Genomic DNA, 16549 nt, shown 5'->3' on the forward strand with positions numbered 1-16549 from the left:
AAAAAGAAGAAAATAAAAACACATGCTAATAATCATAATTGACTTCAACTGGAAAGGCATCCAAAAAATGAATGTGCTTGAATAAGGAGCTCTTAACTTTTTTAAATGACATGTATAAAAATACAGCACAGGCAAGCTTTTATCTAGAGTGGTTGGATACTGGAATGGCAAGAGGTCTGGAGCTGGGCTTATAAAAGCAAATTCTGTAGAAGGGCATGAGCTGTAAGTAAAAGGACTTAGCTGTGACCACTGTGACTCTAGGGCCTCCATTTTCTCATCTAGATACAGCATCACACCTACCTTGTCAGTCTCAGATTTGTCAGATATTTGTAAAACAATATTGTAAATTTTTGGTAAGTCATTGAGTAAAGGTTTAAGGCTAAGGTCAGCGCTTAAGGTTCAAAGCAAAAAAGGAAAGGGCACTGTACTTGATATCCTAACATTCATGATGTCCTAACAAGCCACTCTTAATCCTTCCATTTGAAAGGGCAGATAGTGTTAATAGAAATTAAGACCCAATAGGTGAGGGATTGTTGGGAGTGGCAAGCTTTTTTCAGCCCCGTTTCTCCAGGCAAATGTGAGGTTGTAGATCAGTGATTCAATTTCAGGAGAGGATGTCATCCCTGCTTTGACTTGTTGAGAGAGGAAACAACAGCCACAACTCCAGGCCCTTTGTTTGCCAGATGTCTGTGGAAAGCTCACCTCTAAGAAACTATTCATTAGGACATAGTCACATCCATTCCTCTTGACAGAATATTTTGAGAAGCCTTGGTACTTCTAGGCTGCTACTGGTAAACCAAGATGAAATCTCAGGATGAATTCGTATTTGCTTTGGCTGCTGAGACATTCAAAACCAAACCTTATAGCTGGATTTTAATTACTGTGTACCATTCTGTAGCATGTATTCCTTTTGCCGTCCTGCCTTTTTCTTCATGTCATTGTCTTTCACATGCTTATTTTTGTTGACTTTCATTTGTTCTTACAATATATAAACTATCTAAAGTTTTTTTTTTAATCTAAAGCAGAATCTAAACTGCCACATCGAGCAGATTCAGGCTTCTAGATGTAGACCACTTGCATATTAGAATGCTGGAAGTATAATAAGAGTATAAGTATAATAAGAGTCCTGCATCACAGGGAGGAAACACCAGTCAGGAGAGATGATGGAAAGCTGGATACGGGCTACCCTTGGCATCTTAAGATTGGTAAACCTGAAGAGAACACCCAGCAAAATTCTGCATTTTAGTATTTAAGTTTGTGAGAGCAGGGATCACTGCATGGTGAGACAGACTTACTCAGACACTAAGCTTATTTTACCCCAACCCCTGCCATTTTGTAGATGGGAGGGAACAGAGATTGAGGTCAGAGAACAAGTTCTGTCTCTAGATCTGCCACTGATTAACTGAACTGAAACTGAGTCAAGTTTTTCTGAACTTTATTTATGATACAGGGAATAGACCAGAAAATCTCTTGGGTTTCTTAAAAGCATTAAAACTGATTTGCACTTCAAAGCAATTTGGGTTAACTGCTGCCAAATGCTAATTGGCAATTGTTAATTGCAACTGTTAATTGCTGCTCAAAAATATTTTTGAAACTTTTTGGAACAGATTGGATATACAGTTCTATGAAGGTCTCAAGAAAACTAGTGTGAACGTTAGCCATGTTTCATTTTGCCAGGTATGGCAGTACCTAGCTTAATTCACATCAGTTTTTTAGTCTCAAGTAACTTTACTATTTCTGAAACTAAAACCTTCCTTGGTAGGAAGATGTGTCTCTCATTCTTGTCCTCCTTTTTGTCACTCAGTCATGTCCAACTCAGTCATGTCCAACTCTGTGCGACCCCATGGACTGTAGCCTGCTGGGCTCCTCTGTCCATGGGATTCTCCAGGCAAGAATACTAAGGTGAGTTGCCATGAAGGGATTGAACGAACCCAGGTCTCCTGAATTGCAGGGCAGATTATTTACCATCAGTGTCCCTAGTTAGGTATGTTTAAAAATTTAGGTTCTACTCCAAGAAGCAATTCAAAAGTATTTTTCCAAACGATGGTAGCATTGGTGGCACTTAATATATAGCTTTCTGAAAGTAATTTCTTTTAAAGGACAAGGTACTAACAGTGTACTCTTTCAAAAGAATTTTTAAAAACTCATCCTAGTTATACATTAAAACATGAGAAAAACAGCTTTAGAATCAATGAAATATACAGTATATAATATCCTAAACTACCTTTTTCTGTTGAACGTTTTAGAAAAGCTTAGATTAAGACAGATGTCAAAATGTAAAATTTGTGACAGAGGTGCCCAAACCTGGCTGAAGAATGAAATCACATTGAGATTTTTTTTTTTTAAATACCAGTACCTGGCTCCCCCTTAGATACATTGTGATTTAAGTGGTATGGGATGTGACCTGGGCAATAGTATTTTAAAATCTTCCCAGGTGACTTCCAACGTGCAGCAAAGTTACCACTGTCCTACAACCCAAATAATTTGCAGATTCTGTAAAACAGTTTAGTACCCAACTTTCATGCACTTATCATTAAACCTTGTAAAATAACCAAGATTTTTTGTTTAAACATACAGTGTGCAAAAACTCTGCTGTTTACAGTCTATAGTGTTTTGGTTTTGTTACGGAGCATTTTGCATTAAATACTCATGTTTTTCTAAGTTCTCACTTGGAAGTTGTAATATATCATTTATAAGTCCTGAACCCAGAGCATTACTGCTGAGGTGCAGTGTTTAAAAAGATAGCTACAGGTATATAAAAAGTGAAGCAGATGTATGCCAAATCAAATACAGCGTACCCAGAGATATTGGGGGTTTGGTTCCAGACCACTACAATGAGTATCTCAATAAAACATCGTGTGAATTTTTGGTGTCCCAGTGAACATAGAAGTGACATTTGTATGACATTAGTCTATTAAGTGCAATAATATTATCTCCAAAAAAAAACTATGTGCCTTAATTTAAAAATACTTTATTAACTCTAGTTATCATGTAAGCCTTCAGTGAGTCAGTTATTTTTTGCTGAAGGAGGGTTTGAAATATGAATATTACTAAAGAGATGAAACTGAGCAAATGCTGTTGGAATAAGGATGCCGGTAGACACGTTGACAGCAGTGTTGTCACAAATCTTCGATTCGTATAAAGCAGAGTATCTGCAACGTGCGGCATAGTGAAACGAAGTGTGCCTGCAAGTCTCCCTGCCGCGCTTGTGTTTCAAAGGTTTCTGGTGTGATTCAGAAGGCACATCAGTGTACTTGCAAAGGTGGGGAAACTGTCTTATTCTCAAGAGGACTGGCCAAGCTTTGACTGCGGAGGATGCTAACAACGAAGGGACCGAGGGGCAGGTGAACCACAAGTAGAGGACTCGTACTACGAACAGTGAAAAGCTACAAAAGGGAGTTACTGGAATGGCTGGGGAACTCCAAGTAGGGTTCCCCTTGCCTCCCCAAAATGTGCTTTAATACAGATCACATATGTGATGTCCTCACATAAAGTAGACCAGGAGGCTTAAAGGATCGCGGGAGACTTTATAAGCCCAAATGTTATTGCTAAGCCTCATCTGCATGCAGGGGCCACAGTGGCTGACAATGAGGCAGGTGCTGTGCCCCTTCCGTTCTGGTTTCAGGTCGTCCCCTAGTGGAACTGCCCCTTTGTTGTCACTGCATCAATTTTGGCGGCTTTTTATTTGACCTTACTCGCTTGGTCCTTCCTGTACACTTGATAATGTTCCCACCATACCCTGAAATGGGACCTCATCTGTCCTGTTGCCTTTCCGTGAACAGTCCTTGATCTCCACTTGCTTATTACTTTTCCTCTTTATATACTTGATGTTTTCCAATCTTCTCTCAGAGTTCACGCAGAGTAGACTAACGCCCACCTTTAATGGCTTCCATGCCTATTTCAGAAATATTTTGATGTCTGTCACCTTCACTTCAAATTCAGGTAAAGAAAGAGCGGTCCAGAGAGAGGCCATTAAGGCATGGGTCAACAAAGGTACAGATGCCTGAAATATTTGGGAAAATATATGTCAGTAGCTCTGTAGCCTGGAGATGCCTAAAATAGAGTAAAGAGTTAAGACCTGGGAATGTAGGCAGATGCCAGATCAAAGGACTTTGGATATTTTATCTTTTTAGCACAAGATGCGCTGAAGAATTTAATGCAGTCACAAGTTGAAAATAACTCATTTTAGAAACTCACCTGGTAGCATGGAAAACAGCAGCGAGGCTCGAGACGACTAAGCAGTAAGGTAGGGAGGATGGGGAAGGGATTTACTTAGAATGAACCATCAACAGGACTTGGTGAAAGAGCGGGTGTTGGAAATCAAGTGTCCAGAATGGCCTTTCAGGCAAGATTAATTGGTTGCTGGTAGTGTCATTTATTGAGCTAAGAGGACAGATTTTAGAAGAGAGTTCAATTGGACATTCAGGAGGAAATAACCAGTAGGTAATTAAAGCCATCTTAAGACTTTCAGTCTAGCCTATGACAATATATTTGGTAGTAAAAACCATATGCATGGATGAGATTATTGGACAGTTATATTGAAGCAAAATCGTAATAGTAAATAGAACTGTTTTATGAAGAAAAAAACCCCATGGTAAGTACTACCTTTAAATGGGAAAGCTGACAGAAAACAAAGACGAAGAAGTCAGGCAAGAAGTACACTAGAAGAGTGGTATCATGGGAAGCCAAAGGGGAGTTTTGGGAGGGGGGATCGGGATGGGGAACACATGTAAATCCATGGCTGATTCATGTCAATGTATGCCAAAAAACACTACAATATTGTAACTAGCCTCCAACGAATAAAAATAAATGGAAAAGATAATAATAAATTAATAAAAAAGAAAAAAAAGGGGAGGGAGTTTTAAGAAGTAGGCCAAGCACATGGAAAAATGAAGTATCTGTTGGACTTGACTACTGGGCTCCTGGAGACCTCAGTGGGAACTTTTTCTAAGCCAGAGTTAACTGCAAGCTACTGAAGAACGATGGACTGCTAGAACAAAGAAACCAAGGAGCTGTGAAAGGGAAAGAGGTGCTGAGGACAAGAGAACAGCACGCCTGCCTCCTCCCCAAGGCAGGCGCTCAGGATGGATGCTGGAATGAGGAGATGCTCTCACAGCAAGTGGTCCAGAGATGGAGTTCACAGCTCAGACCTCAATTTTCTTTATAAAGAGGTATACTGCCTGGTAAGCAGGATGGTGGTGAAAGGCTGAAACTGTTGCTGAAGATGACCCAAGGAATAAATGGGCTGACTGCTGATTCACTGTTCAAAAGCCTGGCCAGACTGGAAAATATAGTGGCATCAAGTCATTGCTATGTGGTTCTTTGTTACAGTGGACACAAAATGCAACTACAAGTTATAATGGTTAACAGAAGGGTTGCAATTAAAAGCCATACCACTGATAATTCCCATCAGAAGAAATACTCTCATCATTACATACTGTCAACATGTATTTCTAAATCGAGACCTTAGGTGAACTTACACAGAAGATGTTAAGGTGGAGTGGTAGAGGTAAGCAAGCAGCCTTGGCTTAGCCTAAGGAAAACCAATTAGTAATACAGCACAGGTGGAAAAGAAATGCTCACTTAAAGTATGTTTCATTAGCTATCTTCCATGTGACTTCTTGGGCTTCCCTGGTGGCTCAGCCAGTAAAGATTCTGCCTGCAATGCAGGAGACCCAGGTTCAATCCCTGGGTTGGGAAGATCTCCTGGAGAAGGAAATGGCAATCCACTCCAGTAATCTTGCCTGGAAAACCCCATAGACAGAGGAGCCTGACAGGCTATACAGTCCATGGCGTCAAAGAGTCAGACACGACTGAACGACTAATGCTTTTTCATGTGACTTCTTTGCCCTAACAGAATATTATGGGAGACATGACTCAAAAAATGAAACTGCAGTGCAAGAAAAAATAGTTATGTGTCAAGGCATATGATACAGATTTTGAAACGTGAAATATTTAGGAAATGTTTTAAAAGGAGGTAGAGTTTGAGATTAACCCCAAATGGGATAAGAATCAATGAGTTTTTCTTTGAGCTTTTATTAAAAAGTACCATCAAGTATGTTTATGGAAAAGATAAAAAGATTACAAAGGGAGCTGTTATAAAAATCTGTCAACCTAAGTAGTGTCTAACCAAATGCACAATTAAAGGCCACAGATATTAAGTATCAGTTTAAATTTCTAAAAGATGTAAAAATAGACAACTTTTCTTTGTAGTAGAAAGAGCATTATTATGTGGAGTTACGGGACCTAGTTTGGTGTGAAATGAGGTTCCTCTGGTCCCTCCAGTTCCTAAAAGGGCTAGAGTGTTATTTGTTCTCCTCACCCAAAAAAGGTCTGATTGAGAAACAAATGGTCTGATTTGAAATATAAATTACTTAAGTGTGGCCAACACTAAAATAGTAAATTCATATGGTAAGTAGAACATTATAATAATTACATGACAGTAATTAGGAAGTGAAAACATGCAGGTTATTTGCCAAATATTAATGTAATGGAACAAAACAATTTCTTCAGGCAGCAGTTGGGAAGGAAAAATAGGACTTCTATTACTTCTTAACTAAAACATGTTTATATAGTAGCTTTTGAATATTGTTATAAATATCACCAGAGACCAAAACACAAGGTAAATTTCATTTCTATATTTCAGAAAACCTACTTGAATACACTTTGAAACAAGAGTACAACAAAATAGAATATACTTCAAATGTTGAATATACAAACTATTATAGTTCAAATCTGAACACTGGTACTTTCCCTCTTAAACTTCAACTAAAAAAAAAAAAAAAGGAAGAAAGAGAACTCCAGGTATTAGTTACCTGACAAAAATCATGCTGAGCCTTAACTTCCAAGTGACAGTAGAACTGAAACGGGTATGTCTGCACAGATGCCAGGGCTGAGTGAGTGACAAACAGGCATGTTACAGCAAACGGCCAGAGCCAACTGTTAATCTGTCCACAATTAAGAAACTGACAGACTTAAACTACCATATAAAATGTTACATGTAAATTCTATAACAATACTGTGCTAGGTACAAGATTTTTAAAATTTTTCTTTTAATAAAAAAGCTTTACACAAACAAGCCATTAGCTTATTTCAATAAAGAAAACCGAAAATTAGTCTAAGGCCTTTGTTTTAAATCAGCTTAAGCTATATGATAAAAACAAAACAAAAAAAAACGCACTAGATCTTTTTTGCTAACCTCTTTCTGAAGCTTTTGGATCCATTCTTCAATTCACATTCTAAAATACCTATATTAGCAGTTTTCACATAGCACCAGTTAAGTGAGTTCTGTGTGAACACAGTAATAATTGCTGGTATGCATATAAAATGCATCAAAAATTGCTATATGTAACAACAAGATCACCCATCCCAATCCCTCCCCACTGAAAACTATATAACCTCTTACACAATGTTAGTGTTCCAAGTCTTAGTGTAACTTGATATTGTAGTGAGTTGCTTGGTCCCTTTCAGTCCTTTTTCTTATTGACGGGTTCAGTTGTTTCCTACTGTAAGAGGCAGTTTTCTGTCAGCATCTCAATATGTAGTTCATTTCCCACTGAAACATGGGATAGGTAATTTATTTCCAGTAAGTCTGATTGTTTTCTTAAATGCACTACAGATGTTTTAAAGTCTTCTGACTTCTTCCGATGACATCCTTGCAAACACTATACCAGGACTCTCACTGACATTCTAACGTCCCTGGGAGCGCTGCTGTTTCATTTCTCACATGTTACCAGCCCCTCCGCTTTCATCGTCACAGGAAGGGCAAGAGCTGACGGCGCACTGACAACCACTACGTGGGTCACTGTCTTATTTCCATCTGCCGGTTTTTCTTCTTGTACCAGCTGCAAAGTTTTCACATCATGTTCCTGCTTTTTCGCCACTGCTTCTGATTTAACCTCTGGCCCTTTGATGACAGCGCTGATAACCCGGGGAGGAGTCTGGCCAGATGCCTGTTGAGGGGGCACCGATAGTCTCATTACAGGGGCCCCGTGAGCTATTGAGACAGGGGTAAGTGCTCTCACAGCCAGAGGGGTGCCCACAATGTTAATGCTTCCCGATCCACTCAGATTCGACTTCGTCTGCAGCTGACACTGTGCAAGTTGTGTAGCTGGGATGGTAATAATTTTGGCAGGCTGCATGGTGATTTTGTCTCCATTTTCAGTAGAGGCTGGCATCACAGTAGGGATTGTCTGAATAACTACCTTTGGAGAGGCTGCTGTTGTCGGACTAGTGCTGGTTATTAATGGTGCACCTGCATTAACTGACTGAACTGCCACAGTTGAAATTTTCTGACCCAACGATGTCATTACAACAGGTACTTGCATTGCCACACGAACTGTCCTGGTTGATTAAAAAAAATAAATTTGATTATATGTAACACTAAATTATCAAACAGGTCTCTTTGAGAGAGAGAAAAAGATAGAATACAAATCCAACATATATAAAACTAGTGAACCCAATTTTACAGATGTGCCAAAAATCTCTGAAGTTTATAGCATGAAATAACATGAGATGAATATATTTTAAAAACATGAGATGAATATATTTATACATATATATTTAAAAGTCTACATTAAATTCCATCTATAAAATCATAAAAATCAAGTAAGAAAAGACATCTACTTTAATAAGAATATTTTAATTAATATTTAAAAATACCAAGCACTTTCAAAGTCTTGACAAAGAATCAGTTCTTACAATGCAAATATTAAAAAAGGAACATCCCAGTTGTGCCAAAGAATTTTCTAAAAACTAAACACATTACCACTTCTGGTTTCCCTCACTTACCTTGGGGCTGCTGTTGCTGATACAGATGTGGTAGTAGTGGGAGACCTGGATGAAGCATCATGACCAGGGGGAGTAATGTTCACAACTCTAGCTACACCCTTCTCTGCTCTGGAGCAGTTTAGAGAAGATGAGTTTTTCCCACCACGAACAGAAGTTGCAGCTTTTAAGAGACTTTCTGCAGACAATGATACTCGTTCTAATGATTTTTCATCAGTAGCTGCTGCTAAATCTTCACTACAGGTTTCACTTTTGTCATCATCTATGACCACTATGTTTTTGGGCATATCCTTGAACTGATATACAAGCCTCTGTCCTTCGACCTTTGCAAGAATACCCCTTTGGTAATAATATCTGTAAGGAAAAAGTATTAAATAAGTCAAGTATATTATGTTTGCCCCCCCCACAATCCCCAAAAATACCGTGAAGAGATGCTAACAGAAACATTCACTTACTCTAGGAAGCGGTAAGGTGGGACTCTATTCAAAAGGCCAAGAATGTGAAGTGGCTATGAAATTAGAGCTTGGCACCGTCTATAACCCTGAAATCTGTGAATGAGCTAAACGCTCACTGTTTTTATTAAAGGAAGTCATCTAACCTGAATACAGCATGTATTGCTGTCCAGTTGGCCCTCTATATCTATGGGTTCCTCATCCATGGATTTAACCAACCACAGATCGAAAATGCTCAAGGAGAAAAAATTTCCATAAGAGTTCCAAACAACAAAAGTTGGATTTGCCATGTGATAGCAACTACTTAGATCGCATTTACACTGTGTTAGGTATTGTATCATCTATAAATGATGTAAAGTATATAGGGGATATAAGTGGGTTACAAGCAAACACCACCCCACTTTATAGGAGGGATTTTGATCATCCGTGAATTTCTGGTATCCAAGGAGGGTTCTGGAGTCACACCCCTCAGATACTGCTGAGGGACAACTAGATTTTACAGATACTAGTAAAAATTTAGTTCTGATTTACATAGGTTATAAAAGCAACTTGGTGTTATGTGGAAAAATTACCTAAACCGTATTTAGTAAAAATGAATTTGTGGCATATGTGAATACTGTCACATAAACTATGTTCATTTACAAATATCCTTAAGCCGTATAATTACAAAGTTATGTAATTGGGTTATGTACACATAAAGTTTATGTATACATAAAGTTATGTATTTGGGTTCCTCAAACTGACAAAACTTATAATGGATTTACTGTGATATGAAAATTTTAACAAATTTGCAGAAACTAAAAAACAAATTCACAGTTTGGAAACTGTACGATGTTTGGGTTTAATTTTCTTAAAGGCACACATTTTCCACAAATGGATTTTCCAATAGTGTTCAAATTATAGCCATCTAGACTAAACTTCTCTCTTCATCTGCCTCCAGATCCAAGAATTTCCTCTAGAAAATCCGCCCAAATTAAAAGCTATAATAAGTAAGAGATTTTAAGAGCTTCTCTTTAAATATCAGGTTTCCCAGGTGGCTTAGTGGTAAAGAATCCACCTTACAGGAGACACAGGAGACCTGGGTTCAATCCCTGGGTCAGAAAGATCCCCTGGAGGAAGAAATGACAACCTAATCCAGTATTCTTGCCTGGAGAATTCCATGGACAGAGGAGCCTGGCAGGCTACAGTTCATGGGGTTGCAAAGAGTTAAGACACAACTGAGCACTCTCACACAAAGTATTAACAGACAGTATTAAGAAATACATAAGTTTTCTTTGAAAATTCTTGTGTTCTTACCTCAAAGCTCGTCCCATAGTTTCATAGTTCATGTCTGGCTTGTTCTTATGTTTTCCCCATAGCTTAGAGACAGCCTTTGAATCCACAAGCTTGAATATGCCCTTTTCTCTCTGAGTCCACTTAATATACCGAGGACAAGTATTTTTATCTTGAAGTAGATCTAAAAGAAACTCCCACAGATAGGTTGTGTTTCCTTTGAAAAAAATTATAGATACTGATTAAAAATTCATCAACATAACTAAAAGCAAGTAGTTACTTATGCTGAATAAAAAAATCAACTTACTACTGGTAAAGAACAAATGTACTAAGAGTCTGCCATTAAATACTTGACTATGTTATCAATCATTCGTACAGTGGCAAACTGTGTTGTCTAGTGAATAACAATTCAAGAAATAAATAACAGTTTTGACACAATATAAGCTATATCATAATGCCATGCAGTTTTATTTCAAATCAATGACAGAAAATAATGTCTGGGATCTCAGGAGTGAAAATAAAGTGGACTGGTAAGACATTAAGTCTTGGAAGATGGCTAAGATTTGCATACCAGAAGGAAAGGAAGGAATGTGGGTAGGCAAAATAAGGCACTTAGTCCCAAAGAGAAGAGAGCATCACTCTTTTCTTTTTTTGGAAGGGTGGGAAGGAATAGTGGGCAGTGTTATGAGAAGACTAAAGACAGGCTGCTGTTTTTCTTTATTCCCTCCGTAAGCTTCTAGGTATGGAGGTTCTTAAACTGATGAGAGAATAGAAGAGAGTCCTGAGAAGATTAGAATACATATGTCACCACTGAGCCACCAGGTCATCTCTAGGCTCCTGCTCATTAACCCTTTACTATCCTCAAAAATTCAGATTTTGGGGTGCGGAGGCTTCCACTACTCAATCTAAACACTGATGCTCTTCCTCTAGCATTTCATTTTCATCCTGTTATTTCCCCAAAGATTCAATAAATCCACTAACCCATAGTTGAGCCCTATGTGCATTCGCTTGACCTAAAAAAATTAATCTTCAACTTTACAATGTTATTACATTTGTATCTCCGAAGACCTATTACATCAGTATCAATACCTAAAAACTCTCAGTGTTAAATCACAACTTTCAACTACATCAGTCTCAACTGAATCAAGAGGTGTAGTTGGGAATTTTTATTCTGTTTATGACCTGGAGATTATAAGAACTCATTCTAGAAGAAATTTTTGTACAATAGACAATGCCTTGTACACAGAAGATATCTGAATGCTCCTGTGTCTAATGAATTAGTTATAGTTAGACCCATTGACATTCTTCAGATTATCTTTAACTGCTTCACTCCAGTTACCATCCCTAAGTTAAAATGAACAATTCTATTTCTGGTTTTAAGGAAAACAGAATTCAGAACAGGAAGCCTTTTTTATCAGACAAGGTAGTTCATAGAGTCTATACAGACATCATAATTTTGCAGAAGATGAAGCACTGACTGGATTTTTTTAATCCAGGTGTGACTGTAATGACTTTAATCTTCACACAACAACATATTGCCTCAGGTTTAATAATACAAAACTGAAATTTTAATGAAAGATGATTTTGACTGGTAAAAATAGGATACCACAAAATTTTTTTCTAGTGTTAAACATAAGGTCTTTCAATATAAGAGATACCATTAATGATGGGAGTAATTTTAAAAACAGTAATAACTGTAATATTTACAGTTCAAATTTCTAACACTTACTACTAATAAAGTTTTAAGGTTTTCAATACAAATTAAAAGATAAAACCTAAGATGTTAGGAATGTAAAACAACCAAAGACAGAGAAGAAAATAAAACTATCCTAAACTTGTCCCAAACTGAACAACAGTTCCTAAGTAAATGAAGGTTTATGTAACTAGATTTTTAAAAATCTAACCAAATTTCTTGGTAGATTTACTGACTTAATTTTTTTTATTAAAGACTTAATCCAACAAATTAAGAGAGCAGAGACTGTAGAAGGCTTATTGCTATTTTTGCTTTTAATGAGAATATGCAAATTCAATATACACATCAATTTTTAAAAAATGCATCAAAGTTTTGTTTAGATATCCTTACTGACATGACTGAAATTTGTTGGTTGGAAAAGTAAATTCACCTTGCTTCTATCAGTTAAGAAAAGTATGTATCAGAAAGGAAGTCTTCGTTTTGTAAACCTTTTCAAATGTAAGTGACTCCACTTGACTCTCCATGAGGATGGGTGTCAATATACACACAACATTCAAAATAACACAGGTGTGCACCAGCCTGCACTTGGGGCCTTTTCCAAACCCAAACGCTTGCCCAGCCCCAGCTCCACTCCTGCAGCTTCTATATGCCTACAGAGCCTCACTGGGTAAGGACCAGGCAGACAGAAGTTTGAAAAAGCTCCCTATGTGACACGCATACACCCCTGATTAAGAATTACAATCCAAGACAGCGCTACAGTGCATGTGCATGTACTAGAAGTAATTTTCCTACAAATGTACTTGAGTGGGGGGAAAAAAATCCATCTCACCTACAAAACAGCCCTTCCCAAATTACCTTTTCCTTCTCTGGGTTTCTTCTTTATACCTAAGTCAGGAGACCCATTGGAAATTGGCGACTGCTGGGTCTTTGGTTTACGGCCAACTGAAAAAAGAAGATATTGAAACCATACATGGAAAACAGGAAAAATAACAGAAACATGATAGCAGGCTTTTTGATAACACGTTATTTATGAAACTAGACACTAATTTATGGATTAATATACTGTGTATATAAAAGCTGCTTTTAAAAGGAATATTAAAAGCACTTCTACAATATAAATTACAGCAATTCAGTTCAGTCACTCAGTTGTGTCCGACTCTTTGCGACCCCTCTTTGCATTAATTGATAGTAAAATCAATGTATATGGCAAGTCAGGTACTACTAACCTATTATTTACATGGTCAGAGCCTCAATCTGCTAACCTTTTCCAATAATGTAGCAATGGAAACAAATTCTAGTATAAACTTTTGTTTTCTGTTCTACAGAATTGTTAGAAAAAGCTTTACCTACCTATTGCAGAAGATCTGATAATCTGCGAAGCCCTTTGAGCTCAAATGAGGAAAAGTAAAAAATATTATTTTAAACACTCTCTACTGCTCTGAGCCAATCAATTCACCAGAATTTAAGCATAAATTTCCCCACCTCAACGTGCAGGTATAAGGATAAAAAAAAAAACCTTCCAAATAATTGCTTCATATGTCTAAGAAATGCTTGTGCCCTTTCATTTCTCCTCACTCACTTCTGCCCTAAGCCACATTCAGACAGTCCAATATCCACAATGAACAGAAAAGCAAGAGCTACACTTCTCTACAGTAAGGAAAGCATATTTCTGAAATGTGTTGTGTTCAGCCCTCAGCATTGAAGATGAATGCTGGCAGGTGAGCAAAGTCTCAAGAAAGAGACTGGGACTATTAAGTATAATATTACTGATTTGGTGATGGTCATACACCTGGGATTTCTGATGTCTCTACTCTTCATTAACAACGATTATCTACAGCTAAATTAAAATGCCCTAAAAATTATATTTTAAAAAGCATAGCTATTATATTCTAGGATTTCATTATGGTAATTCTAATCAATAAGAAGTATGTTTTGGCAAAAATTAAAACAAAGTTCACCAGTCTAATTAAAAATAGAGCTTAATTTCTCAACTTAAATAATATTTACATATACAAAGCAGTCAATAGCAAGACCAACACCTTCTCTGTCTCCTAAATTCAAGCACAAAAGCCCAACTCCTTAATGGAAAGGTTAGTCCCCAAAGGCTTCTTTTCTTATAAAGCAGCATGTCCCAAATCATGTTACTTGACAGATAGGTTATTCATCAGTAGGAAAAGGGTTCTACAGTCAAATTAACTTTCAGAACTGCACGTAATCATCTCTACTTGACAGATAGGTTATTCATCAGTAGGAAAAGGGTTCTACAGTCAAATTAACTTTCAGAACTGCACGTAATCATCTCTTGGAGATTTATAATGCACATTAGTATATTAAAAGCTCTGGAAATAAAAATAAGGCCCTACTATTAAAAATAACCTACCTAACTTTATATGTCCCAAATGTACTTAACCACAAATGAATAATTTGTGGTGTTATATGTAATTTTTAAATTGTCATTCATTAAGACCACCTATTTTCAAATACGTAAGATTAATATTAAATTGGCAAATTATTTCCTGGTTTATACCATACCATCATGTATGCAGATCAGCCTATTTATCTAGAGATCTTGGTTCCCTAAATACTCCCAGCCTTTCATAGTCTTTTTCCTCTTCATTTAAATCTAAAATTTTCTTAGGTATTTTGTAACAGTTTGCATAAGATACAACCAGTCAAAGGCTACAGTGGGCAGTGGGTAAACGGTTTTATTTACATGTATGTCTTTTGTTTAAACATTTACAGTGGCAAGTAATTCTTCTAAATTCTCTCATCCATGCCTTTCTCAAATATATATATAATCTATATTATAAGAGGGAAGGCAACCTGTGTTATTCTTTGTTGTGTCCCTCAAAACAATGAGGCACACACCTGTGAACATCACAGCAATCTGAAATACTGCTACCTAAATGATTAGATAATACCATTATTTCTAACACAACTGTTCCCCTTATTTTTTGCCTTTGATTTTTTCCCCCCAACTCTAGAATGTGCAGAAAGAGGCAGAGAAGAAAGTGGAATTAGGTGAGTACCCATTTACACAGAATTTCACTTCTTTCAAGTTTTGATTCGAAAAGAAAAAAAGAACCCATTCAGGATGCTAGAGATGGACTGGAGCATTGTGCGCCACCCCACCACCCCCAATCCCCAGGATCAGATGAACACAGGTTTCAGCAGGAGTCAAAGAGTAAGTGGAAATGCTCTTTACCCAATGGTGAGTTTAGTCCCCTCAGAATTCCCTACAGGCAACCTTGGTGTTTTAAGGCCAAAGCTAGTGGGGAAGAAAATTGGGCCTTTTATTTTAATGCCCACAAAAGAGTAGGAAGATAAGGTTATGAAAAACAGAGTCAAGAATACTTTTCTTTCAAGTAACCGAGTACCTAAAAGGATCAGAAAGTAGAAAAAGGTGCAGTGAATCCCTGATCTTCCTTCTGTGTTGTTCAGTCGCTCAGTCATGTCCGACCCTTTGCGACCCCATGGACCCCTTCTGTGTATCAAGCTCTTACTATAATCTCATTTTTGGGCTACTACTTTTAGGGCTCAAATATTAACTCCCTTAAACACTATGAACATGTTAAAAGACACAATTAACAATCTCAATTTTTTGAGACTATCTAATCAGTATAACATCGATCATAAACATAGCATGTATTTCCCATGTCCCTTGATGGAGAAAAAAGATACTAGAAAAAATTTCCCCCAATTTCCCAGAAATTTATAAATACACCCTACCTTTTTTCTTTTTCATTGGTTCATGGCTATCTGGTGATGTCGGAATAGGAGAGGCATCCATTGGTTCAGATTCTTCGGTTGACACCTCCACTACAGTTTCTGTAATGACATCTGGCCTCATAGCAGCATGGATAAATTCTGGAGTTGATACACAAGGAGGGACAAACACTTCCACTATAAAAAAAAGTTGAAAAATTAAAATTTCCCACCCCCATTAATGCCTCTTAGCATGGACAATTCAATTTTTAGTAAAGGTGAGGTTATTAAGAATTCATCAAAGCAGGGGAAGAACTTGAGGTTAATTTGTTGAATATACAATACGATCTAAAGTATGTAAGTAAATAAACGCAAAGAAACTCAACCTGGAGGAAATGTTAATCTTCTGGGTAAAGGGGGAGATCATGAGTAGTCAACCCCCTTGCTTCACACTTTAGGTATTTTCAAGTTCATTGTAGAAGACTTTGTATCATTTTAACAATTGGGAAAACAGTTGAGAATAAAACAGTATAAAAGTGAGTTAATAATAATTTTCCTTCTACTTACTCATCATTATTCTCTAACAAGGTAAAACACACACCTGGTATAACATTAAAATGATAAAAGCATATTCAGAGGA

The 16549-nt window shown here is 37.3% G+C and overlaps 1 protein-coding gene across 14 annotated transcripts in view; it reads right to left on the bottom strand.

Annotated features, from left to right (window-relative positions):
• Positions 1 to 7035: 7035 nt before the first annotated feature.
• Positions 7036 to 16549, bottom strand: part of ELF2 (E74 like ETS transcription factor 2) — a 92345-nt gene continuing 82831 nt past the window's right edge. For 7 of the 14 annotated variants that reach the window (XM_065904802.1, XM_065904799.1, XM_065904801.1 and 4 more), the window contains 6 exons: positions 15934 to 16107; positions 13555 to 13593; positions 13060 to 13146; positions 10536 to 10728; positions 8791 to 9141; positions 7036 to 8343 (listed from right to left, as the gene is read on the bottom strand). In XM_065904802.1, the coding sequence (XP_065760874.1) occupies positions 7716 to 8343; positions 8791 to 9141; positions 10536 to 10728; positions 13060 to 13146; positions 13555 to 13593; positions 15934 to 16107 (1472 nt within the window). In that variant the 3' untranslated portion in view covers positions 7036 to 7715. The remainder of the gene's footprint in view (positions 8344 to 8790; positions 9142 to 10535; positions 10729 to 13059; positions 13147 to 13554; positions 13594 to 15933; positions 16108 to 16549) is intronic. The other 7 variants (XM_065904803.1, XM_065904813.1, XM_065904807.1 and 4 more) reach the window with 3 other exon arrangements.

This window comes from Muntiacus reevesi, chromosome 13 (assembly GCF_963930625.1).
Source record: "Muntiacus reevesi chromosome 13, mMunRee1.1, whole genome shotgun sequence".
NCBI classification, from domain to species: Eukaryota; Metazoa; Chordata; class Mammalia; order Artiodactyla; family Cervidae; genus Muntiacus; species Muntiacus reevesi.